The sequence below is a fragment of the Hyla sarda genome, chromosome 2 (genome assembly GCF_029499605.1).
Source record: "Hyla sarda isolate aHylSar1 chromosome 2, aHylSar1.hap1, whole genome shotgun sequence".
Classification (NCBI taxonomy): domain Eukaryota; kingdom Metazoa; phylum Chordata; class Amphibia; order Anura; family Hylidae; genus Hyla; species Hyla sarda.
Window position 1 is genome coordinate 73,034,917 of NC_079190.1, and position 25,919 is coordinate 73,060,835.

The 25,919-nt window shown below is 39.8% G+C and overlaps 1 protein-coding gene across 7 annotated transcripts in view; it reads right to left on the reverse strand.

The window, feature by feature from the left end:
- Nucleotides 1-25,919, reverse strand: part of FNDC3A (fibronectin type III domain containing 3A) — a 316,088-nt gene that overhangs the window by 51,281 nt on the left and 238,888 nt on the right. For all 7 annotated transcript variants that reach the window (XM_056562070.1, XM_056562071.1, XM_056562069.1 and 4 more), the window contains 6 exons: nt 23,079-23,138; nt 9,799-9,937; nt 6,855-6,908; nt 5,987-6,111; nt 5,718-5,892; nt 2,426-2,512 (listed from right to left, as the gene is read on the reverse strand). In XM_056562070.1, the coding sequence (XP_056418045.1) occupies nt 2,426-2,512; nt 5,718-5,892; nt 5,987-6,111; nt 6,855-6,908; nt 9,799-9,937; nt 23,079-23,138 (640 nt within the window). The remainder of the gene's footprint in view (nt 1-2,425; nt 2,513-5,717; nt 5,893-5,986; nt 6,112-6,854; nt 6,909-9,798; nt 9,938-23,078; nt 23,139-25,919) is intronic.

Sequence of the window (25,919 nt, forward strand, 5' to 3'; positions counted from 1 at the left end):
ATAAGGAAAACTGGACTTTTTACAGTTGCTAAAATAGCAGAGATACTGAAATTACATGTACCACTCATGATGAAGAAGAAATGTAAATGCACAAAAAGAATGCCCCCACCTCCCCCTGCTGTGAACCTCTTCCTCTGACATATAAGGTGAGTTTACCTTACTTTGTTCATACGACGAAGGGCGGTACACGCCTGAAACGCGTTATGTTTTCCGTTTCTGATTTTATTCAATGAAGGGATCATCTGCATATTCCACGCTGGCATTCTGTTCTCTTCTCTGTTGTTTGGTGTAGCCATACACCTGCCGCGCTATGGAAAGGACGCCTATCCGGTGAGCTGATCTACCTGTCTCCTAGATTTGTTTATACATATATATTTTAATAAAAGAGCTGTGACCACCACCCAGCCCACTTAAAAGGTTATTCAAGTGTCAGTGTCGTTATTATTATTAGAGTGGGAGAATTTATAGAGGTAAACACCAGTAAAAGGTTTGTCCGGGCAGTCTGGCTCTTACCTTGGAGAGTTTGTTTGCCTGTTCATAGCCCAAAACTGCAATTTACCTTTTCTTAATATATAATATTTTTTTTTATAACATTTCCTTATTCGTTTCACCCTAAGATAAAGGGAATTACTGGGTACTAAAAGTGATTCAATGTTAGGACCCTGACAAACAACCCCTAAAGTCTCAGCTCCCTGCACCCTTTGGGTTACATGGCGGAAAAGAGAGCTTCAGTCATATCTACATTTTAGAAAATGAAGAAAGGGTCCCGGCACTCCAAGTTTTAACGAATCTTATTGATTTATTTGCAATTTAGCATACTATACAGCCAGTACGCGTTACGGCTCAGCAGCCTTTTTCAACTGCTGAAAAAGGCTGCTGAGCTGTAACGTGTACTGTCTGTATAGTATGCTAAATTGCAAATAAATCGATAAGATTCGATAAAACTTGGAGTGCCGGGACCCTTTCTTCATTTTCTACATTTACACTTGGTCCACGAGCACAATTCAGCAGTGCCGACCTCATCCGGACCTTGCTTAAAGATATCTACATTTTAGGATTGGCATCTTGTACATGACAAAACCTTAAATGATACAAATGTCTGAAGGTAGCGGCTCTTACCCATGAGACCCTCACCTGTTTAGAGAATGGGGGGTACTGGCTAACAGTAGAGGATTTTACCGTTTTTAACTATGTGCGCCACTCTTTTTGCTGGAGTCTATAGGATTAAAGGGTACCTCTCATCAAAAAAACTTTTGATATATTATAGATTAATGTATGCAGAATAACTTTACAATTGCATGTTATTAAAAAATATGCTTCTTTCTATTTAATTTTCCACTTTGAAGAAATGACCACTAGGGGTCTCCCTACCAGTTCTGGCAGCAAGCATTTCAGACTCATGCTGGAGTCCTAAACACTACGAGCTGCCAGTCTGCTTTGTTCACAAAGGAGAACACTCAGAGCTGCCAGCCTGCTTTGTTCACAGCCTGTTTGGCTGTGAACAAAGCAGGCTGGCAGCTCTGAGTGTTTAGGACTCCAGAATGAGTCAGAAATGCTTGCTGACAGGACTGATTGGGAAAAATACAATAGAAAGAAGCATATTTTTCATTAACATGCTATTGGAAAGTTATTCAACATTCATTAATCTAAAATATATCAAAAGTTTATTTGATGAAAGGTACCCTTTAATGGAATAAGCTCAGTGCTATTCACTAACACACATAGACATCAATGGAGAGAGCCGTACAGCTGTAGAAACCTCTTCACTGAACCTGGTGCAACAAGGTGCTGCTTGCAGATCTTTTGCATCATTTAAAAAAAATCCAATATCTTTTTTACCAATTAAAAACAGACACTGACACATATTACTTTAAAATAGAATAAAAAAATAAAAAAATTATTTTTTCTCTTCTGATTATGAGAACAACCACCATGTCCGGCTGCCTTTACAGCGGACCTGTCATGTTGGAAATCTGTGGCCAGCATGCTATAAAGCAGAAACAGCTGAGCAGATTATATATATTTTATATAAATTTACAAGACAACTTACGTAGTGATGTAAACCTCTGCTTATTCTGGGCAAGGTAGCTGAGTGGGCAGATCTACTCAGTGACAGCTCTCTCTCTCGATGCAAATGATTATAGATATCTGTCTACTTTGCCCAGAATGAGCAGAAGTTTATATGAAAAAATTATAAGTTATGTTGGAACTTCTGCATCAAAACCATATATTAATCTGCACCACTCTTTCTGCCCTATAACATGGTGAATGGAAAGATTTATTTCAACACCATGGATACAGAAAATAAATAAACTTGATACACTTTGAATAATGTTCTATAAAACAACACAGTTAAAAAAAATAAAAACATTTTTACAGCATACTAAGACAGTATTTGTGCTTCATATTGGATGTATAGACCTACCCTAAACTTATATTTTGTGCTTCGCCTCAAGTTCATCACTGTGAACGTAAGGTCATCTCCATTGTATTTTGGCTTGAATCCATAGCCCTGTGAAAATTAAAGGACATTGACAAAACGAATGTTAATAAAAAAGCTTTATAGAAATGCAGCATAAAAATATATATATATATTTTTTACACCATGGGTGGCACTTGATGAAAGTCCGTAGAAAGATTTGGCTGAGTTTGGGCAGATTGTAGACTGTGCGTGTGTGAACACATACTTACATATATACATACACACACACACACACAAATACATATATACATACACACACACACATACATATATACATACACACATACATATATACATACACACACACATACATATATACATACACACACACATACATATATACATACACACACATACATATATACATACACACACATACATATATACATACACACACATACACACACATACATACATATATACATACACACACATACATACATACACACACATACTTACATATATACATAAACACACATACATATATACATAAACACACATACATATATACATACACACACACACATACATATATACATACACACACATACATATATACATACACACACATACATACATATGGTTATATATGTGTATGTAGTGGTGGGTTATGTGGGTTATTAATTTATTGCAGAGAATGTTGTATAAGCTCTCTCTAAGTCGCTAAAAACACATTTTTGTAAGACCGCGTTTTTGCATTTGCATTTTGATACATTTAAATAAGCCAATTTAATATATTAAAAAATAAATTAGTATTGTTCATGTTGCTAGGCAAAGTAATGTTCTTTGCACATAATGTTATTATACAACAGTAGCAGAAATGGTGTAAACAGCATGACCATGCCAGCACATTAACAAGTCACTATATTATTGCTATCATTACCAATTTACAATTCTATTATAAAAAAAAAAAAAAAAATTCTTTTAACCTCTTAAGGACCAATGACGTTGTGGAACGTCATGGCACCCTGGGCTTTAAGGACCAATGACGTCCCATAATGTCATGGCGTTTTCCGGTCCCTGTCGCTCGCCAGGCAGAGATCGGAACGGCATGCCTGCTGAAATCGTTCAGCAGGCATGCCGTGCAAATGCTTAGGGGGGTCCCGGGACCCCCGCATGTCGGCGATCGCAGAAAATCGCATGTCAATTCAGACATGCGATTTTCTCCTATTCGGGGCTGATCGGGTCTCTGGTGACCCGATCACCTGGAAAATAGGGATGCTCGGACCTGTCAGTGACACGCCCCAGCATCCTGCAGGGTAGGAGTGAGGTCGCAATGCTGCGATCTCCTCCCATCCCCTGCCATTGGTCAGAACTGATTCTGACCAATGGCAGAGCAGGACGGTGGGTTGCCATGGAAACCCCCCGTTCTTCCCACCCCTGGATGTCAGGCAGAACGGGGGGAGAACATGGAGGCCGGTACCTGGAGGAGAAGACTCGTGGGGCCCGGCAATCATCGCAGATATTCACCGGAGATCCCGGCTCAGGTAGGGAATCGACGGTGGGGGGGAGAAATGAAACTGAAAGTAAAGTGATTTTTACTGTGGCAACCACTAGGAAGGCCGAGTTCTAGTTTTGCAACATCTGGAGGGTCACAGTTTGGGGACCACTGTTACAGTAGTGCCCAAACTGTAGCTCTCCAGATGTTGACAAACTACAACTCTCAGCATGCCTAGACTGCCCAGGCATGCTGGGAGTTGTAGTTCTGTAACATCTGTCCCTTCAGATTTAGCAATTTTCATGACATTTTTGAAAATTGCTGCTCTACTTTGAAGCCCTCTCATTTTTTCAAAAAGTTAAAATATGTCCATTTTATGATGCCAACATAAAGTAGACATATTGTATTTGTGAATAAAAATAACATTTATTTGGAATATCCATTTTCCTTACAAACAGAGTTCGAAAAATGCTAAATTTTCATGAAATTTTGGAATTTTTCACAAAAAAAGGATGCAAATAACGCCGAAAATTTACCACCAAAATAAAGTAGAATATGTCACGAAAAAACAATCTCAGAATCAGAATATTCGGTAAAAGCATCTTAGAGTTATTAATGCTTAAAGTGACGGTGGTCAGATGTGCAAAAAACGCTCTGGTCCTAAGGTGTAAAATCGCCTGGTCCTTAAGGGGTTAAATATCCCTAGCATAAGCCACCAACATCAAATGGGCAGTGGCTTATGGAAAATATTTAGGCTTCTTCATCGTTTATTGACATATACGCATCCTATACGAACCCATTTATTGTAAGGGCAAAAAAGTTAAAGATGTCTGCCTACCTGCCCTGCTGCTCTCACTGTCAAAAATAAGAGTGCAGTGGGGACTGAAGATCGGACAAGGGGAGCAGTGGAAGAGTGGGGTAGGTAAGTATGCGGTCTTCTAATATGTAATAAACAGTGCTGCAATTAACTAAGTTGTATGTATTCCTAAAAAAAACACCTTAAAGGGGTACTCCGCCCCTAGACATCTTATCCCCTATCCAGCTCGGGCACAGCTGGATTTTGCAGCTCGGGCACAGGGGAAATTTAAAAAGTTTCCCCACAGTTCTCCTTTAGAGGGAGCAAATTTGTATGATGGAGGACATATTTTGGCATTATGGAGGATGCAATCTAAGTCATCAGGACATGGTAAAAACACCGATTTTACCCTGTATAACAATGTTGCCAACAGATATATAGGATACAATATGCTGACAGGTATTCTTTAAAAAAAAATTTATGTGAACCAATTAACACATTAGTGCAGTTTTATTGATACCATCCTAAATGTAGACAGCTTGAAACAAGACCACCCAGGCAGTTAATACACAATTATCATAGTGAGTTATAGTGTATGTAATATCTTGTGTTTGATTAGGAACTTTTTGTCAAACATTGCCCTACCCCTTGGTTGGCTTACCTTAGAACAATTTTGCTGCTCCAGAATTTTGGTTCAATGTGCCATGCTTCTTTCCATTAAGTCACACACCATTTTTCTCTATTGTCCTTGCAATTTTATAACATTTATAAATTTGCAAATTATGCATCACTGAGCTTTTTTATAGAAACCCACACACTTAGGATTATGACAAGATAATTTATTCCCAAGTGCACATTAATGGATGACCTGCTGGAAGGTACCATGAAATTTGGCTTGCAAAAAGGCATATAAATGTATCTTAAAGGCTCCTTCATAATAATGACATAAGAATATAAATTTTCATTAATCAGTGAAAATTAGTTTGCTTCTAGACACATACCGAGTTTTCGTCTTCCATTTCCAAAATATAAGAAATCCCTTCGTCGGACGGTGTCCCTGAAGGTTTAGTCCACTGCAGTGACAACCAAGTAATTCCGCCTTTAATGAGTATTGGACTTGCAGGCACTGTCGGAGCACTACCCGAGGTGTAGAACAGGACTTCTTCACTAAAACCACTGCCACGGAAACAGAAAAGGGAAATGTACTACCATGAGCACAATGGGAACCTGGAGGAGCAGCTATATTATACTGTTTGCAGCAGGTCCTTACCTCATGCCCATGTCATTTTTTGCAGCAAGTCTGAAAGTGTATCCCATTGCTGGAGACAGTTTTGTTACTCTAAACTGCTTCTGAAGTCCATAGTAACATTGACAGAATTCTTGGCACCCTTTCCCCTGAAGAAAACATTAATCATTTAAAATTAGTATTAATACAGTAAAAATGATTTTACATGTTAGTGTGTATGTATATTTTTCCTGTAAATCTGTTAAACAAAAATAAAACAAACAAAAAGTAAAATTATTAGCAAAAGTTTATTTTATTTTGAAAACTCAATATTGAAAGAGAATACCCTACAGCCTATCATGCATTGAATATTCAAGTGAATCTGCCATCAGTATCACCCATACTACCCTGGAGGCTTGTAGTGTGGGTGACACAAATGAAAATCATACTTACCGCTTCTTGCTCCTTGCCTCAATGTAAGTCTATGGGAGGGGGCGTGACGGACCCCCCCATAGACTTGCATTGAGGGGGCTGGGCGTGACATCCCACGGGGCGGAGTTGTGACGTCACGCTCTTCATTTTGGTTGGGATCCAAAGCCTCCAGCGTTGCCAGAAGCCGTACAGGTGGGTGCTGCAGCCAAGATCCCAGGGGTCCCCAGCAGCGGAACCCCCCGCGATCTGACATCTTATCCCCTATCCTTTGGATAGGGGATAAGATGTGTAGGGGTGGAGTACCCCTTTAAATGCAGCAAAAAAAAATAGCCTAAATTAAAGATGGTACAAACTGAAACTACACAGTCTAAAGACGGACCAGATGTTTAAACAGCTATTAAAAATCTGGTGCATTTGTAGGTTATCTAGTCTAATGTAAGAATCACACACTTTTATATTCTGCCCACCGTGTTTAACTTACTTCATTCCACTCCAAAAGGTAACTGTGTATCTTTGAGCCATTATCACATGAAGCCTGAAAAAAAAATAAAAAATAAAATATTACACTTGACATACGGTCATAACATTCATTTGGAAACAGCAATAAGGTAAAACATACATAAATGGAATTTCCATGTGTCTGACAGATACAAGTTTGTTTCTGGCATACCCTGTGGATATGGCATTATTGTCTATAAATGTCTACAGTGGAAAAGCCCTGTTTAAAAAGAACCTGTAGCCAACCCAAGAAAAATGAGATCTTCCTACCATTAAATGGCTTAGGATGCCCAGATTATTCTCCTTAGTTACAGTTTCTTGCTATGCCCTCCCATTACTGAAATATGAGGGTTTGTACTTTTGTCTTACAATTCGGGAATCATCAGATGGGCGTGAACTTAATTTTAATAATCGGAGTGAATATCAGGTGATGGGCGGGATTATACAATAAGGGGGTGTGTATTAGGCAGACATGCCTCTCAATGTAAAACTTAACCCCCCTGACTGCATAATTTGGTTATAAAGGCCTGTCAAAAAATAGGGGATGTGCAATTAAAAGGTATCAGTTATGTACAAATCATATGGTCAAGAAACTGAATGATATCTCACATCACCATCACTACACATTTCGATCTGGCGTGTAAGAAAGACGCCAAGGCTAAACAAGGCTTGTGTAATTCAAAGGTGTTTGAAAACATTTTACTTAGAAATGGAATACAACAAAAAAATTACCCAATGAACACAAGTAAATCAACTAGAGAATTGTTAAAGATTAATTTAGTTTTGGAATCCTGACTTTTAATATACAGTGGCATGATCTAAAGAAGGCTGTGTACGTAAGGCATCTAAAAACATACATCCCAATTGTCCCGCAAGGAGCGGAGCATTCACGAATCCTGGGTGCTGCCCCATTGTCCTGGATCAATCACTATATATAGCCCGCTTGTTACTGTGCTTTGCTGGGATGTTTAACACATATATAGGCCCTGATTTATCAATCAGCCCGAAACCCTAAGGGGCAGATTGATCAAAACCTGTTCAGAGGAAAAGTTGCTGAGTTGCCCATAGCAACCAATCAGATAGCCTTTTCAAAAATGAAAGTGATCTGATTGGTTACTATGGGCAACTCAGCAACTTTTCCTGTGAACAGGTTTTGATCAATCTGCCCCATACTGTTCACAGGCTGCACACAAGTGGCACCACTTCCTTTTTGGAAGTGATTAAATGATCTGCCTCCCCTTTAAAGGGGTACTCTGGAAGAAAAACATTTTTTCAAATCAACTGGTCTGTAAATTACTTCTATAAAAATAAATAAAAATCTTAACCCTTCCAGTACTTATCAGTTGCTGTATACTACAAAGGAAGTTGAGTTGTTCTTTTTTGTCTGACCACCGTGCTCTCTGCTGACACCTCTGTCCATGTCAGGAACTGTCCAGAGGAGGAGAGGTTTGTTATTGGGGTTTGCTCCTACTCCGGACAGTTCCTGACAAAGACAGAAGTGTCAGCAGAGAGCACTGTAGTCTGACAGAAAAGAACAACTAAACTTCCTCTGGAGCATACAGCAGCTGATAAGTACAGGAAGGATTAATATTTTTTTTTAAAGAAGTAATTTACAGACCTGTATAACTTTCTGTAGCAAGTTGATATGAACAAAATTATTTTCTACTGGAGTACCCCTTTAACCTCTGCATCAACCAATAACCTCTACAAAAGAAAAAGGGCTTGAGGATATGAGAAAGTCCATATAATTTTCATATAATCAGGTACTTCATCTAGCGGGGAACACAAGGGGTTTTGGTGTTACTCTCGTCTCCATATTGTAATAAAACCAGTCCAGTGCTCAGATACATAATGCAGTAACAGACATCTTGGAAGTATAACATAACAGCATGGCATTCTACTATTAACCCTGATAAGCATTATGTTATGATTTACGGACCCGAAAACAGCCCTTCCACCTCACTACATAAAAACAAAGTCAAAACAATCTAGGTTGTTTGAACATGTTGCCTGGCATCGCCCTTTCATTAAGGAGTAGGTGTGAAAAGAAAAGAATACATTATCTCCATCTCGCTACAAATGTCCTGCCAATGTGATGAGAAAAGCTGCTAGAAAAATGAGCAATTATTATTATATAAAAGTGTTGAATCGAAAAGATAGTGAGTGGTGTGATTTCCCTTCTTCATACAAAATCCATTTCCTCCAGTTATAAAAACACAACAGATGGCATATCTGGGGGATTTCCATAATTGTTACTGCAAATCTGTCATATCTTTTTTTCACATGTCTGACAGCAATGGTCTCGTTTATTTACATCATGCTTCATTAGCAATTATGTAGGAAGCAGCAGTATACATCAGACACATGCTCCATTAACTGCACCCTTCTCTGTAGCACAATGAAAGTCGGGAGGTTTTACAAGACGCAGGCTCAGGATTTCAATAGGCAGCGGGTCTGTGCAGCCGACAGAATCAGGGAGAACTCGGATCTCAACCAATTAATGGTAAATGCTGCAGCCAATAGTGATGGCCCCATCTAAGGAGTTTGACAGAAGGAGGGGGTCCTTTTGTCACCCATTTGGGACCTTCACAAAGGGGTGCCATGGCAGCCAGTGAGTAAAAAAAATCCCCAGAGCCCTATTATTTTTGGCTCTGATATTCTATAATACACATGAAAACTGTGAAACTGTGGAAAGAGACTATATTGGGGGAGATTTATCAAAACCTGTCCAGAGGAAAAGTTAATGAGTTGCCCATGGCAACCAATCAGATTGCTTCTTTCATTTTTCAAAAATGAAAGAAGGAATCTGATTGGTTGCTATGGGCAACTCAGCAACTTTTCGTCTGGACAGGTTTTGATAAATCTCCCTTTATATGTTATAATTGAACATTAGAGATGTACACATACTTTACGCTCAAATAACTCACCTTCCATTGGAGGGAAAGTGAATTTTTGGTGCGGTTTGTAATTCGTGGAGGGTTGGGAGTTTCTGGTTCACAGCTCATTGTGGTAAAGCTTACAGCTTCAGAAGGGTTTCCTTTAACACAGTTTAATTCTGCCTGCACTCTGCAGAGAAAAAGGGAGCAAACGGATGAATGCATACAGAGTACAGGTGCCACTATATATATATATATAAGAATAAAAGTACAACGTACATAACCTGTCAAAGCTCTCTTAGAGTGGGTTCCCCACGGTTTCCGTGTACAGTTTCATATTTGAAACCGCATGCAACCGTATTGGAAACCGTATCCATAGGCAATGCATTGGAAACTGTATGCAACCTGATGCATCCGGTTGCTTGTGGTTTGTTTGTAATACGGTATGTTTGTTTTGTTCCCCGTACTCAAAACTGTGTCCTACCACGATTTTTGGTTCGGGTTAAAAACCGTGTTGTAACAGGATACGGTTGTTGTAACATGGAAGTCATGGAGAACCGTAGTGAACCATATGTGTTTACGGTTCAATCCGGTTTTTCCCTATACGGTTTTCAACTTTGCGATTCAAAAGTCACACCCACCGAACAATTGAAACTTTATTAAATAACCGGATTTGATGTAATTGTTAAAAACCGTATGCAACTGGACAAATATTTTTTAAACCGTATACAGTTAAAAACCATATACGGGTTCTTTTTAGGCAAGCGGTTGCATACAGTTTGGATCGGTTGTGAGGTATACGGTTTTGACTAAAAAACCTGATAGAAAACCGTGGGGACAGACCATGATGTGAACCCACCCTTAGAAATATACAAGATTGTTGGCAGACTACCTGGTCCCTTTTAGTCTTCCCTTATTAATTTCCTATTTTTATCTTAGGATAGATATATGTATATCCCAGGCAGGTTGACATCCCTTTACGGTGGATCTACTTTCCCTATCAATAAAGTATAATTTTCTGCCGTGGCTTCTGATTTTCCTAACCTCAGATTGCGCCCACTTGCTCTTGACTTGTTCTTGTGTTTAGTTCCAATTTTTTTTAAAGAAACTATTGAGTGGGATCATAAATTACCTTTTCCTTCTGGTTATGCCTCTAGTTATGCAGTCATGCATTCTACTTACTTTTCCTAGCTTGGTCACACTGGTGACTTAATCTAAGGCGGTCAGGAATCATTCCTCCTAAATCCTTTTCTTATAAAGTCTTTACTAACCCAGAACTGCCGATACATTACTTGGACAAAGCAATTCTTCTCCCCAAGAGCTTTATTTTACATTTGGAAACATTAAACTACAGGTTTCATTGTTTTGAGCATTTGTTCAGGAAACTTTGGTGCATACAGCAAAACTGTTGGATGGAATAGAGCAGACTTCTACATTATCCCACACAGTACACTTTTTAATATGGGAGACCATGCATGCCAGATATCCCCTGATGTATACCCTCACCGGCCACAACCAAAATGTGGTGTGAAAGGAGCCTAACCGACACCTCATGGAATATCAACTCTACTGCACATTTTCCGTCAATACTAATATAAGACAGAAGACGCAGGCTGACAGGAGGTTTTGCCAATAAGTGTCTCTTGTGTGTTCTTACACACATACAGCTTGTGATCGAAATTAAATTATTTTAATATGAATGCTGAGTGTTAAGTCCTTTTTATTCATTTTACATGTACAATCATCATTGTTGCTCCTTATCTAGTCATGACAGCATTCAGATCAGCACAGTACAATGGGTTATATTAGGACAACATTGCCATGTGTTAGTAAACAGAGTAATATTTGAGTATTCATAGTCACAGTGACTTTGAGCCCTGAAGTGTTGCGAGTAGGTGGCATTAGTCATTGCTTGTGGGATGGTTAAGGATTAGGAATGGAGATGAAAACGCAGAGGAAAGCGAACTGTACTATTCTTAGTGAGAGGGCACACAAGACGAACACATGTTACTAAGTGATTTTTAAAGATGATGGATTTTACCTGAACGGACTGAAATTTCTTATATATGCACATATTATTCTAGTCATAAAGGGCAAGAAAGTACAGAATGCCCAATGTTCCAATCTTATGCCTTTAAAGCAAACCTGTCAGGCGCTTAACAGGGGTTAAAAATAAACCCATGGTTTTAGATGTTGTACATCTTGGTGAAACATTAATCTTTTTAATATACTTCTTAATTTCCTTTTTATAGAATTCATGGCTTTAAAAAAACACCACTGGGGGTCCCCATACCATCCAGAACATAATCCTGTCTGACTACAGCATCATCTTTGTCCAAGCTAAAGCACAGAAAGGGGAAAAGTCCATGAAGTAAGCGTGGGACTAGCACTCATTTTTGTACACTCCTGTCTATCAGACTGCAGCATGAAAACAGAAAGGAGAGGGTTACAGAGCAGCCTGCACTGATTGGATGAAGAGACCCAGCACAGCAAAGCAGACTCAGGGAGGAAGAGGAGTCATGTAGTGTGAGGACACGCCCCCTCCAAAGCACAGAATGATGACCAAGTGAGCAACAGAACAGATAGAAGGTATTTGTGAGAGAAATATATGTGCTATTTACATGATCAGGATAGGGTACTGAGTACATTACAACTTTTAATTTTATTTTTTCTATTTGGGATATGATAAGTACTTCTTAATCTCCATAGTACTTTCCAACACCATGATAAGCCTTTTTTTTTTATTTGAAAATGTGGCTCAAGCACCAAGGGGGAGTTTTGGGTTCAGGATTTGGGCCCTATAACAATGGCTAAATATACACCGTAAATAAGCAATGAACTTTGACACTTTTTTACAAAGCTTATAGTTCCCTTTGTTTTCATTATTTGTCAGCCACATATCCCTTGTTGCACGCGGCCAAAGAACAATGTTTTTTTTATTTTTTTTTAAACCTGTTCTAAGGAAGTGATCAGTTGATTTATTCATCGGCTGATTGCTGGCCCTATTACTTCTATTCTGGCATTGGAAAGGACTATGTAGCAATTTAACTATGACCTTATTTTATCCCTGTCTAGCTGATGACAGCAGATATATAGGAAATAAAAAAAGGAAACAAAGGGGTGCACTAGGTGCCGCTAACCAGAATGGCATTGTGTCCACACAAGAGACAGGTAATGTGTTTACCTGAGGGTGTCGTGCAGAGGGCACAATTCCATATAGCCCCATTAGATCAATGTAAGATCAGAATACAGCTAGGATCAACTATAACCTGGAGACAGGACGATCGGAAGATACAGGAGAAGCGTAAAAGATGCTTCAAAATAGTCACCTGTGTTGTCAGTAAAGAGGATTAAGGCAGTATCTTAAATTATAACAAATGTAATAGTATATACAAGTACTAGAGAATGATGCGTTTTGATAGTGTTGCAACTTTCTTCCTCAGGTCAATTATCTGAGGTAGAAAGCTACTTTTGAAACATGTCATTCTCTAGTACTTGTATATACTATTAAAGGAGTAGTCCAGTGGTGACTCAGTGGTGAGCAACTTATCCCCTATCCTAAGGATAGGGGATAAGTTGCAGATTGCGGGGGGTCCGACCGCTGGGGCCCCCTGCGATCTCCTGTACAGAGCCCCAACAGCCCACGGGAAGGGGGCGTGTCGACCTCCGCACGAGGTGGCGGCCGACACGCCCCCTCAATACAAGTCTATGGCAGAGCCGAAGCGCTGCCTTCGGCAATCTCCGGCTCTGCCATTGAGATGTATTGAGGGGGCGTGTCGGCCGCCGCTTCGTGCGGGGGTCGACACCCGCTATCTGGGCCGAGAGCCGGGGCCCAGTACAGAGAGATCGCAGGGGGCCCCAGCGGTCGGACCCCCCGCGATCTCAAACTTATCCCCTATCCTTAGGATAGGGGATAAGTTTTTCACCACTGGACTACCCCTTTAAATTTGCTATAATTTACAATACTGCCTCCAAAACAATTTCATTTTCTTTTAAAGCACTTTTTCTCTCACGCTGCTGCTAGCAGGAATGGCTTCACAATCCTATTTTGGTTGGTACTTTTAGAAACAAGGAGTGGGTACAAAACACACACACACAAAAAAATATATATATATAAATTTCTATTACAGTTTTTCTCTGTGCCAGTCCCACTTTTGGCTTTGGCTCAAATCCCTTACAGACCCCATTGAAGTTAATGGGATCCTTCCGGACCCGGTGGTGTCAGTTTTGTTCAGACCAGTTTTGGGTCTGTTCAGCGGGAAAAAAAAGAAAATAAAAAAGCTGAATAGACCCAGAATGGGACGGAGCACAATGACCGTGTGCCAACATGATCTTTTGCTATGTTACATCATTGTCTAGTTGACTTTGTTGTTCTTTGTAACTTCACTTTTTTCACTATGTATTTCAGCACAAAACGCGTCAGCATTACCTACCCACCTAAACTTTGTATGGATTAAATAAAGATTATTTTAATCTTCACATATGAGAGCTAGATCATCACAATGAAATGTTCAGGATGGCACTTCTTGCCTATCCACTGGCTGATGCGCGTGCCCTCCAGAAGGCTAGACGCTAATTCGAGACCGGTCTCTTAGGAAACAGCAGAGCTGATCCATACACTTATTTTTATGTAATTGTATGCATACTTATAGAGCTTATACGGATTGCAAGAAGACCTTTAACCCTACCTTGGTTAATAAGAACATTGTGAAACTGTCAAGTGCAAACAGGGACACAGGGAGATTTTGTCCTAATACATTTAACACTAAAAAGCTGAATTTTTTTACACATGAAATGAACAAGGGAAAATAGTTAATACAGAGATTAGGAAGAAGTAAAGCTGATGATATTATTACAAAGAAGGGAATCTAATTTACAGTAAGTGCTTCACCTACAGTGAGCTCATTAATAATTTATAGTACACTAGCGCCATCTATAGTGTAATGGCCAGAATGCAGTAACCTACAAATGCTAAATCATATACCCAATAAGACATATTTTTAAGTCAGTGTTTTCCAAACAGTGTGTCTACAGCTGTTGCAAATCTATTATACTATATAATACTATGTATTACATAGAACAACATTGTGAGGACCTGCAGGTTTTTTTTTTTTCTAAATACATGTTCTCTATAAAGAAAGTGGGAGTGATGGCATAAATCAGCACGGGTATAAACACCCCGTGGCCATGGAGTCAATTCTACTCTAGGTATGCTACTGGCTAACATAAAAATTGGTTGCAATGTAAATGACAACTGCTGCCAACACAATGGACTCTATACTGACAGGGTCTGTTCCCTAAGACTGGTGCACCAATAGTCAAAATGGGGCCAAAAAGGGACTCTGGGAACTATGGGGGAGATTTATCAAAACCGGTCCAGAGGAAAAGTTGCCCAGTTGCCCATAGCAGCCAATCAGATCGCTTCCTTCATTTTGCAGAGGCCTTGTTAAACACGAAAGAAGCGAGCTGATTGGTTGCTATTGGTAACTGGGCAACTTTTCCTCTGGACCGGTTTTGATAAATCTCCCACTATATGCCTGTTAGTTTAACCTACATTGTATGTAAATTGTTTGGGGGTAAGATATGCTATACTGGAGTATGTCCATAAATATAAATGTATGACTTCATATCAGAATGGCTTTATGAGGGATCGGTCCTGTCAAGCTAACCTGATCAGTTTTTATGAGGAGGTGAGCTCCAGACTGGACCAGGGGCAATCGCTGGATGTCGTATACCTGGATTTTTCCAAAGCATTTTATACAGTGCCACATAAAAGATTGGTGCATGAAATGAGAAGGTTAGGGTTGGGGGAGAATGTCTCCAAGTGGGTAAGTAACTGGCTTAGTCATTGGAATCAGAGGGTGGTTATTAATGGTACATACTCTGAATGGGTGACTGTTATTAGTGGGGTACCACAGGGGTACAACAGAGGACAGTGCACAGTTACATATAGATATGTGGAAGTTTCTGGCTGGCAAGTGGCAGATGAGGTTCAATACTGATAAATGTAAGGTTATCCACAAGTGGAATAGAAGGACTTGGAATAAGGGGAATGGAGAAACTACAATACCCAGAAATATTACCATAATTAGGGTTATTTAGTTTAGAAAAAAGACAGGTAAGGGGTGACCTAATAACTATGTATAAATATATGAGGGGCAATACAAAGATCTCTCCCATAATCTATTCATACACAGGACTGTATCTATAACAAGGGGGCATCCTCTACAGCTAGAGGAAAGTAGGTTTCTACACCAGCACAGATGGGGTAACTTTACGGTAAGAGCAGTGAGATTATGGAACTCTCTGCCAGAGAAAGTGGCATGGTGAACTCAATAAAAGTGTTCAAAAGGGGCCTGAATACTTTTCTGGAGAGTAATGACATTACAGGGCACGGATACTAGATTTATAGGGACAGAATGTCGATCCAGGGATTTATTCAGATTGACATATTTGGAGTTGAAAAGGAATTTTTAACCTCAGCCTCATAAGGGTTTTAGCCTTCCTTTGGATCAACACAGTAGGGACACTATAAGGATAAAGGTTGAAGTATTTGTTCAGTATATATATATATATATATATATATATATATATATATACATATACACACACACACACACACAGTGCGGAAAAATAGTATTTAGTCAGCCACCAATTGTGCAAGTTCTCCAACTTAAAGGGGTACTCCGGTGAAAAACTTTTTTTTTTTAATCAACTGGTGCCAGAAAGTTAAACAGATTTGTAAATTACTTCTATTAAAAAATCTTAATCATTCCTGTACTTATTAGCTGCTGAATACTACAGCGGAAATTCTTTTCTTTTTGAAACACAGAACTGTCTGCTGACATCATGAGCACAGTGCTCTCTGCTGACATCTCTGTCCATTTTATAAACTGTCCAGAACAGCATATGTTTCCTATGGGGATTTCCTTTTACCCTGGACAGTTCCTAAAATGGACAGAGATGTCAGCAGAGAGCACTGTGCTCATGATGTCAGCAGACAGCTCTGTGTTTCAAACGGAAAAGAATTTCCACTGTAGTATTCAGCAGCTAATAAGTACAGGAAAGATTAATATTTTTTAATACAAGTAATTTACAAATCTGTTTAACTTTCTGGCACCAGTTGATTGAAATAAAAAAAGTTTTTCATCGGAGTACCCCTTTAAAAAGATGAGAGAGGCCTGTAATTTTCACCATAGAGAAACATAATGAGTAAAAAAAAGTCCATAAAGTCACATTGTCTGATTTTTAAAGAATTTATTTGCAAATTATGGTGGAAAATAAGTATTTGGTCACCTACAAACAAGTAAGATTTCTGGCTCTCACAGACCTGTAACGTCTTCTTTAAGAGTCTCTTCTGTCCTCCACTCGTTACCTGTATTAATGGCACCTGTTTGAACTTGTTATCAGTATAAAAGACACCTGTCCACAGCCTCAAACAGTCACACTCCAAACTCCACTATGGCCAAGACCAAAGAGATGTCAAAGGACACCAGAAATAAATTGTAGACCTGCACCAGTCTGGGAAGACTGAATATGCAATAGGCAAGAAGCTTGGTGTGAAGTAATCAACTGTGGGAGCAATTATTAGAAAGACATACAAGACCACTGATAATCTCCCTCAATCTGGGGCTCCACGCAAGATCTCACCCCGTGGTGTCAAAATCATCACTAGAACAGAGAGCAAAAATCCCAGAACCACATGAGGGGACCTAGTGAATGACCTGCAGAGAGCTGGGACTAAAGTAACAAAGGTCACCATCAGTAACACTCTATGCCGCCAGGGACTCAAATTATGCAGTGCCAGACGTGTCCCCCTGCTTAAGCCAGTACACGTTGTTGCCATCTGAAGTTTGCTAGAGAGCATTTGGATGATCCAGAAGAGGATTGGGAGAATGTCATTTTGTCAGATGAAACCAAAGTAGAACTTTTTGGTTAAAACCCAACTCGTCGTGTTTGGAGGAAAAAGAATGCTGAGTTGCATCCAAAAAACTCCATACCTACTGTGAAGCATGGAGGTGGAAACATCATGCTTTGGGACAGTTTTTCTGCAAAGGGACCAGGACGACTGATCCGTGTAAAGGAAAGAATGAATGGGGCCATGTATAGTGAGATTTTGAGTTAAAACCTCCTTCCATCAGCAAGGGCATTGAAGATGAAACATGGCTGGGTCTTTTAGCATGACAATGATCACAAACACACAACACACACAACAAAACCTTTGGAGGGAGTTGAAAGTCCATGTTGCCAAGCGACAGCCCCAAAACATCACTGCTCTAGAGGAGATTTGCATGGAGGAATGGGCCAAAATACCAGAAACAGTGTGTGAAAACCTTGTAAAGACTTACAGAAAATGTTTGACCTATGTCTTTACCAACAAAGGATGTATAACAAAGTAATGAGATGAACTTTTGTTATTGACCAAATATGTATTTTCCACCATCATTTGCAAATAAATTCTTTAAAAATCAGACAATGTGATTTTATGGATTTGTTTTTTACATTAGGTCTTTCACATTTGAGGTATTCCTATGATGAACATTGCATGCCTCTCATCTTTTTAAGTGGGAGAACTTGCACAATTGGTGGCTGACTAAATACTTATTTGCCCCACTGTGTGTGTGTGTGTGTATATATATATATATATACACACACATACACACACACATATATATATATATATATATATATATATATATATATGTATAAAAGAAAGGCTTGAGAAAGGTCTCATTGTTTAGACTGAAACTTAGCACTGTAACTTGGATGAGTGGATAAAGACACGCTGCTTTCTCACTAATCTGGAGTGCCGCTTCTTTATCTATAGGATATGTTGAACATACCCTCAGTTGCTGAGCACCCATTTGGACCAGAAGTCCTGAACACAGTGCCATTTCTTTCCCCCCAGCTATATGTACACAGATATATACATACACATACAACCCAAGGAATTTATACATACAAAGAAACCAAAACAAATAAGTTCAGAAATTAAGGTGTGTGTAATAATGTGAATTGACACGGGGAAACCAAGACACCTCCTGTAAGGATAAACTAGTCACATGCATTCCCCTGGAAGAATTTTGCCCCATACTTTTACAAAAACAGCCTTCAAATCATGATCTTTAGGTCTTTCCATAGATTTGCAATGGTATTTACGTCAGGTTATTGGCTGGGAATTCTGGCAGCTTTATTTACTTTCTTTGAAACCATTAGGGAGTTTCCTTGGCTGTGTGTTTGAGATCATTGTCGTGTTGAAATGTCCACCTCATTTCATCTTCATCATCCTGGTAGATGGCAAAGATTTTTGTCAAGAATGTCTTAGTTAAGTTGCCCATTCATCTTTTCTTAATTTATGTGAAGTTTGCCAGTACTATTTGCTGAAAAGCCATCCCACACCATGATGTTTCCACCTCCAAACTTCCTTGTTGGTTGTTTTTTTTTTTTAGGGTGATGTGCAGTGCCATTTCTCCTCCAAGCATGGTGTGTATTATAGCATCCACTTTGCTCTCTCCAGACCACACTATATTCTCCCAGCATTTCACTGCCCTTTCCAAATGCTGTGCAGCAAACTTAAAAGCAGCTTCAACATGCTTTTAATCCAGCAAGAGTCTTGGGTGGTGAATGGGCACACAGGCCATGGCGGTGGAGTGCATTACTTACTGCTTTCATTGAGAAAACAGTACCTGCTAATTCTAGGTCTTTTGGAAGCTCTTCACAATTGACCTTGGCTCCTTGACAACTCTTCTGATTATTCTTTTCACTCAGAGATCTTGCAAGGAGCATATGGAAATTTATGGTTAAATAATTGTCTTTTCACTTCCGTATTAAAACCCCAACAGTGCTCACTGGAACATTCAGAAGCTTAGAAAGAAGCGGTTACCAACGCCATTGTTAAGTTTTGAAACAATTGGGTTGTGGAGGTTTTAGTACATTAAAACTATAATGTTAAAGGAGTAGTCCAGTCCTGAAAAACTTATCCCCTATCCTGAGGATAGGTGATAAGTTTCAGATTGTGGGGGGTTCGATTGCTGGGGTCCCCCGCGATCTCCTGAACGGGGCCCCGGCAGCCTGCGGGAGGGGACACGGCCCCTCAATACAGTGCTATGGCAGAGCTGGAGATTGCCAAAGGCAGTGCTTCGGCTCTGCCCCAGCACTGTATTGAGGGGGTGTCTCGGCCGCCACTTCAAGCAGTGGTCAACACGCCCCCTTCCCGCGGGCTGGCGGGGCCGCGTACAGGAGATCGTGGGAGGCCCCAGTGGTCAGAAACTTATCCCCTATCCTTAGGATAGGAGATAAGTTTTTCAGGACTAGACTACTCCTTTAATGATCCTGTAAGGTTAAGGGCGTTAACATAAAACAAAAGTCCAAAATTGCTGCTTTTTGGTCACATCACATCCCCAAAAAAGGAAATAAAAAAAGTGATTAAAAAGTCACATATATGCGCAGAAGGGGTACTGGTAAAAACTAAAGATCATGGCGCAAAAATACAGCCACGTGAAAAATGAAAAAAAATTATAAGGGTAAGAATAGGGCAATTTTTAACACTTATTTTGTTAAAGTTTTTTAAAAGCAGTACGATAATAGAAAAGTAGGTAAACATGGGTATGAGTCTAATCATATTAACCCACAAAATAAAATAAAAACATATCAGTTTTACAGTGTAAAGTGTACAGCTAAAAACAAAACTCTCCAAAAGTTGCGTTTTTCTTTAACATTTCCCCACACAAATATTTTTTTGGTTTGGCAATACATTTTATGGTTAAATTATTACAAAGCACAATCGGTGGCACAAAAAACAAACTCTCATATGGGTCTGTGGATGTAAAAATAAAAAAGTTAAGGCTCTTAGATGGAGAGGAGGAAAAAAAAAAGGAAAAATAAAATGGCCTTTATCCTAAAGGCCAAAATGGGCTGCATCCTTAAGGGGTTAATTTCGGAGCTTTTTTGTTTTGGTTTCTTTGTACGTATGAATCACTTGGGTTGTTACCAACATTTGGTGAAAATTTTATTTGAGATTATTGGACACACTGTGATCAGACAATTTACTTAGGGGTTGGACTAAGAGCAAAAGGATAAATGTAAAGCGCCCTAACCCTCACCGATCCCAAGAACAGGGGGTGAATCTCCTTATTTTGATTATATATTTTGACATAGGGTAATGGGTATGCACTACAGTACCACTTCAAACACTGACCATGGGACTGATAGAGCAAAGTGCCCACTTACGTAAATGCTGCTCCATTCAAACAGGGAACTCTCTTTCTCTTGACCACTGGGGGGTCCCAGCAGTCAAACAGTCAGTAATCATACATCTACAACCTTTACATTTATCATCCTATGGACTGTTTGTGGTCCAACCCCTTGAAGTAAAATGGTACCGTGTGTGTGACTACCATCTATTAGTGGAGAGCTGCTAACAAAGAGCATCTGATGCTCTGACACTCCTGGGCTGTCCATACATTGCATCATGGTTGGCCATTCAGGGATAACATATACTAAGGTAACAATTTGCTGCAAATTTCTGGAGCGGAACCGTTGACCACTGGCTGAAGGCCTATGTTTTAATAACACATCTAACACCAGCTTCTGTATTGTATGTCCACGATTGATCTTTAAATAAAACATTAGTGCAGTGCTCTATTTTTAAAGATATAAACATACATGTTTCCATTTATAAAAGAATACTAACCCTAATATAAGGTATTTTGCATTGGTAATTATTTTATAATTTACTAATCCACCTTTTTTCTTTAAAAGGAAAACTGTCAGAATAGTCACTGACACAAACCAGTGGTACTGCCTGGTAGTGCTGGTGACGCTGAGAAAAACTAAGCTTACAATGCCTGGATCCGTTGCTCCATTAGTCTGATATCTCCTTTCTTTCTGAATATGCAAATCAGCAGTAAGTAGCAAGGGCGGGGTTATGATTCAGCCTTCGGCACTGTGACGTCAGCGCTGTTTCTTCGGCTCTCGGCCCGGCTAATCATTATTCACTGCCTCCCTCTGCCTCTCCCCCTCCTCCCTCCTGGCTACACCCTGAGGCGGCCTCAGGGCGGTTATGAAGCCTGTTATGAAGCCGCTCTGAGGCGGCTTCGGGTGTAGCCAGGAGGCTGCACATGTGCAGTAAACACGATTACAGAGCGCCCATGCCACTTACTGCTAATTTTCATATTCAGAAAGGAGGAGATATAAGCAACGGATCAAGGCATTGTAAGCATGGTTTTTCTCAGTGTCACCTGCACTACCACTGGTTTGTGCATGTGACTATTGTGACAGTTTTCCTTTAAATAACATATTCTAAGGGTGCATTTACATGTGTATTTTTCTGCAGATTTTCTGCTGCTGATTTTCCTACAGCAAAAATAAGTGTGGTGTCCCTGTACCGTATTGCATACCGTACCTAGTGTGGTGGTCCCCAAAGTCAGAGTTACTACATTCAAGTAGTGTCCCCCAGGTGGGATAGCCCCTAGTGTTTATAAGTGTATATATTTAATAATGTGTGTATTTAATATAGTTTGTATTAGTGCTTGCCTTGTTGGCGTCGCAGGACCTTCGGTCATGTGACTGTGTTGATTCCTCTATGGTATGTCAGAGGTCACATGCTACCCATAGCTCTTTGTAATGGTGATTGACAGAAGTATTGGACCAATTATCTCTAGTCCAGCCCCTGCCCATATAAGGGAGCTGTAGCCAATTATCGCTCTCTTGGGTTGCTGCTCTCGTGGATGCCGGACTAGCAGGACGGATCTGCGCAACTTTTTGAAGACATGCTAGGCCAGAAAACCTACCGGCCTCAGCTGACCTAAACCGTGAGTTCTAAACTAATCCCCGCTAAAACTAGCGTGAATACTGGACCGCAACTAAATCCCCTAAATCCAGTGGAACAGCGCATATCATCCTTAATACTCTAAATTGCTTAAGGTCCCAACCTTTGTCAATCTCCAAGAGAATTTGCATGTATAGAGACTGTTCCGGTTCTGAAGCTTGCCTAAAATCTTCAGTAAAGTTCCAATTGTTTTCAGCAAACTCTCCGGTTGTGGACATTCAATTATTCTCTACCTCCCTATAGCTCTCTGGAAGGGTGGCGGTAGGACAAGAATTACAGAGGAGCCCCACCCTGGCATCACGAATAGCAAGGGTTAACCAGACACCCTTTAGTCCCGCACAGCTACACCCCATATACCCTACTCCCCCAGGCTATCACATAAGGGCATGTGAACTGACCCTTAAGGCCCAATATTGTTCATTTTGATACTCTGAAGCATCATTAATAATGCCACAGATGGACAAGATACATTTTAATACAGTATAAAAGCGGTGTCACTGACCTGGCGTGATAATCTGTTGCAGGCCTTAAATCATCTACGGTAACACTGATTTTCTCTCCGCTAAAAAGAAAATGAAATCATATATGTCACTCAGCTGTTCAGTCTCTTGTGCCACTTACTTACTTCTAGGCGTCTTAACAGTGGGGGGCTGTACAAAGGGCAGCAATGCGATGTGATGATAACCAAAAGAAAATATTATGGAGTCACACCAGTGCCACTTACCACCTATATCAAAAGATCTCATAAAAGTGAGCTACAATACAATATTATAATATTTTATTATTGCATGTCAAATATTTTAAACCCCTACAATCACAGAGCAGAAAAAAATCTACATATGTAACTGGAGCCATTGCGTGTGCATAAGGCCTTAATCTAACAGAGCATAAGTATTTGGCCCAGCTGTATATGTAGAACATGCAAGTGCAATGTCTTTAGCCTATAGAATATTATCTGTTTTATCTTGAATGTGAATAGTGCAGTAGAATCTCACTAAAATCAAATGGGACTCCTGTGCGGAATCTCAGTGTGGAATTACAATGCAGAATTTCGCACAGAAATTCCATCGTGTGAACATAGCCTAACTCTGTACGCTAGTTATGGACATACAGTCATGGCCGTAAATTTTCGCACCCCTGAAGTTTTTCAAGAAAATGAAGTCTTTCTCACAGAAAAGGATTGCAGCAACACATGTTTTGCTATACACGTTTATTCCCTTTGTGTGTATTGGAACTGAACCAAAAAAGGGAGGGAAAAAAGCTAATTGGACATAATGTCACACCGAACTCCAAAAATGGTCTGGACAAAATTATTGCCACCCTTAACTTAATATTTGGTTGCACACCCTTTGGAAAAAATTATTGAAATCAGTCGCTTCCTATAACCATCAGTAAGCTTCTTACACCTCTCAGCTGGAATGTTGGACCTCTCTTCCTTTGCAAACTACTCCAGGTCTCTCTTATTGGAAGGAAGCCTTTTCCCAACAGCAATTTTAAGATCTCTCCTCAGGTGTTCAATGGGAATTAGATCTGGACTCATTGGTGGCCACTTCAGAACTTTCCAGCGCTTTGTTGCCATCCATTTCTGGGTGCTTTTTGACATATATTTAGGGTCTTTGTCCTGGTGGAGGACCCACGATCTGGGACGCAAAGCCAGCTTTCTGACACTGGACTGTACAATGCGACCCAAAATCCATTGGTAATCCTCAGATTTCATGATGCCTTGCACACATTCAAGACATCCAGTGCAAGAGGCAGCAAAACAACCCCAAAACACCATTTAACCTCCACCATATTTCACTATAGGTACTGTGTTCTTTTCTTTGTAGGCCTCATTACCTTTTTGGTAAACAGTAGAATGATGTGCTTTACCAAAAAGCTCTATCTTGATCTCAGACGTTTTCCCAGAAGGATTTTGGCTTAATCAAGTTCATTTTGGCAAAATGTATTCTTGCTTTCTTATGTCTGTGTAAGCAGTGGGGTCCTCCTGGGTCTCCTGCCATAGCATTTTATTTCATTTAAATGACGACGGATAGTTCGCGCTGACACTGATGCTCCCTGAGCCTGCAGGACAGCTTGCATATCTTTGGAACTTGTTTGGGGCTGCTTATCCACCATCTGGACAAACCTGCGTTGACACTTTCCATCAATTTTTCTCTTCCGTCCATGCCCAGGGAGATTAGCTACAGTACCATGGGTTGCAAACTTCTTGGTAATGTTGCACACTGTGGACAAAGACAAATCTAGATTTCCGTAGATGGACTTTTAACCTTGAGATTGTTGATATTTTTCCACAATTTTGGTTCTCAAGTCCTCAAACACGTGTCTAGCAAAACATGTGTTACTGCAATCCTTTTCTGTGAGAAATACTTCATTTTCTTAAATTTCAGGAGTGCCAATATTTACGGCCATGACTGTAGTTCACTGCTTCCACTTAAGCATAGTCCAAATAGATCCCAGGTAACATGAGCAATGCTTATACACTAAAAAACATTTATGGTATGTTCACACCAGGCAGACACTGCAGATTTTACACAGCAGAAAATCCGCAAAAGTGATTTAAAGGGCAACCTTAGAAAAGCAGAAATCTCACAATCATTTGCATAAGTTAAAGTGTCCCGAAGTTATCACAACATAAAGTAGAACAGATCAGATTTTAAAAATTGGCCTTGGTCCTTTAGGCCACAACTGGACCCAGTCCTTAAGGGGTTAAAGGGGTACTCCGGGGATTTTTTTTATTTTTTTTTTAAATCAAATGCTGCCAGAAAGATTAACAGATTTGTAAATTACTTCTATTTAAAAATCTTAATCCTTCCAGTACTTATCAGCTGCTGTACACTAAAGAGGAAGTTCTTTTCTTTCTTAATTTCTTTTCAGTCTGATCACAGTCTGTCTCAGGAACTGTCCAGAGCAGGAACAAATCCCAATAGCAAACCTATCCTTCTCTTGACAGTTCCTGAGACAGACAGAGGTGACAGCAGAGAGCACTGTGGTCAGACAGAAAATACATTTAAAAAGAAAATAACTTCCTTTGGAGCATACAGCAGCTGATAAGTACTGGAAGGGTTAAGATTTTTAAATCAAAGTAATTTACAAATCTGTTTAACATTCTGTCACAAGTTGATTTAAAAAAAAGTATGATATTTCACCGGAGTACCCCTCTAAAGATCTGTCCCACTTTTTGTTGTGATAACTGGGAAACGCTTTAAAGGGGTATTCCAGGCCAAAACTTTTTTTATATATCAACTGGCTCAGGAAAGTAAAACAGATTTGTAAATTACTTCTATTAAAAAATCTTAATCCTTCCAATAGTTATTAGCTTCTGAAGTTGAGTTGCTGTTTT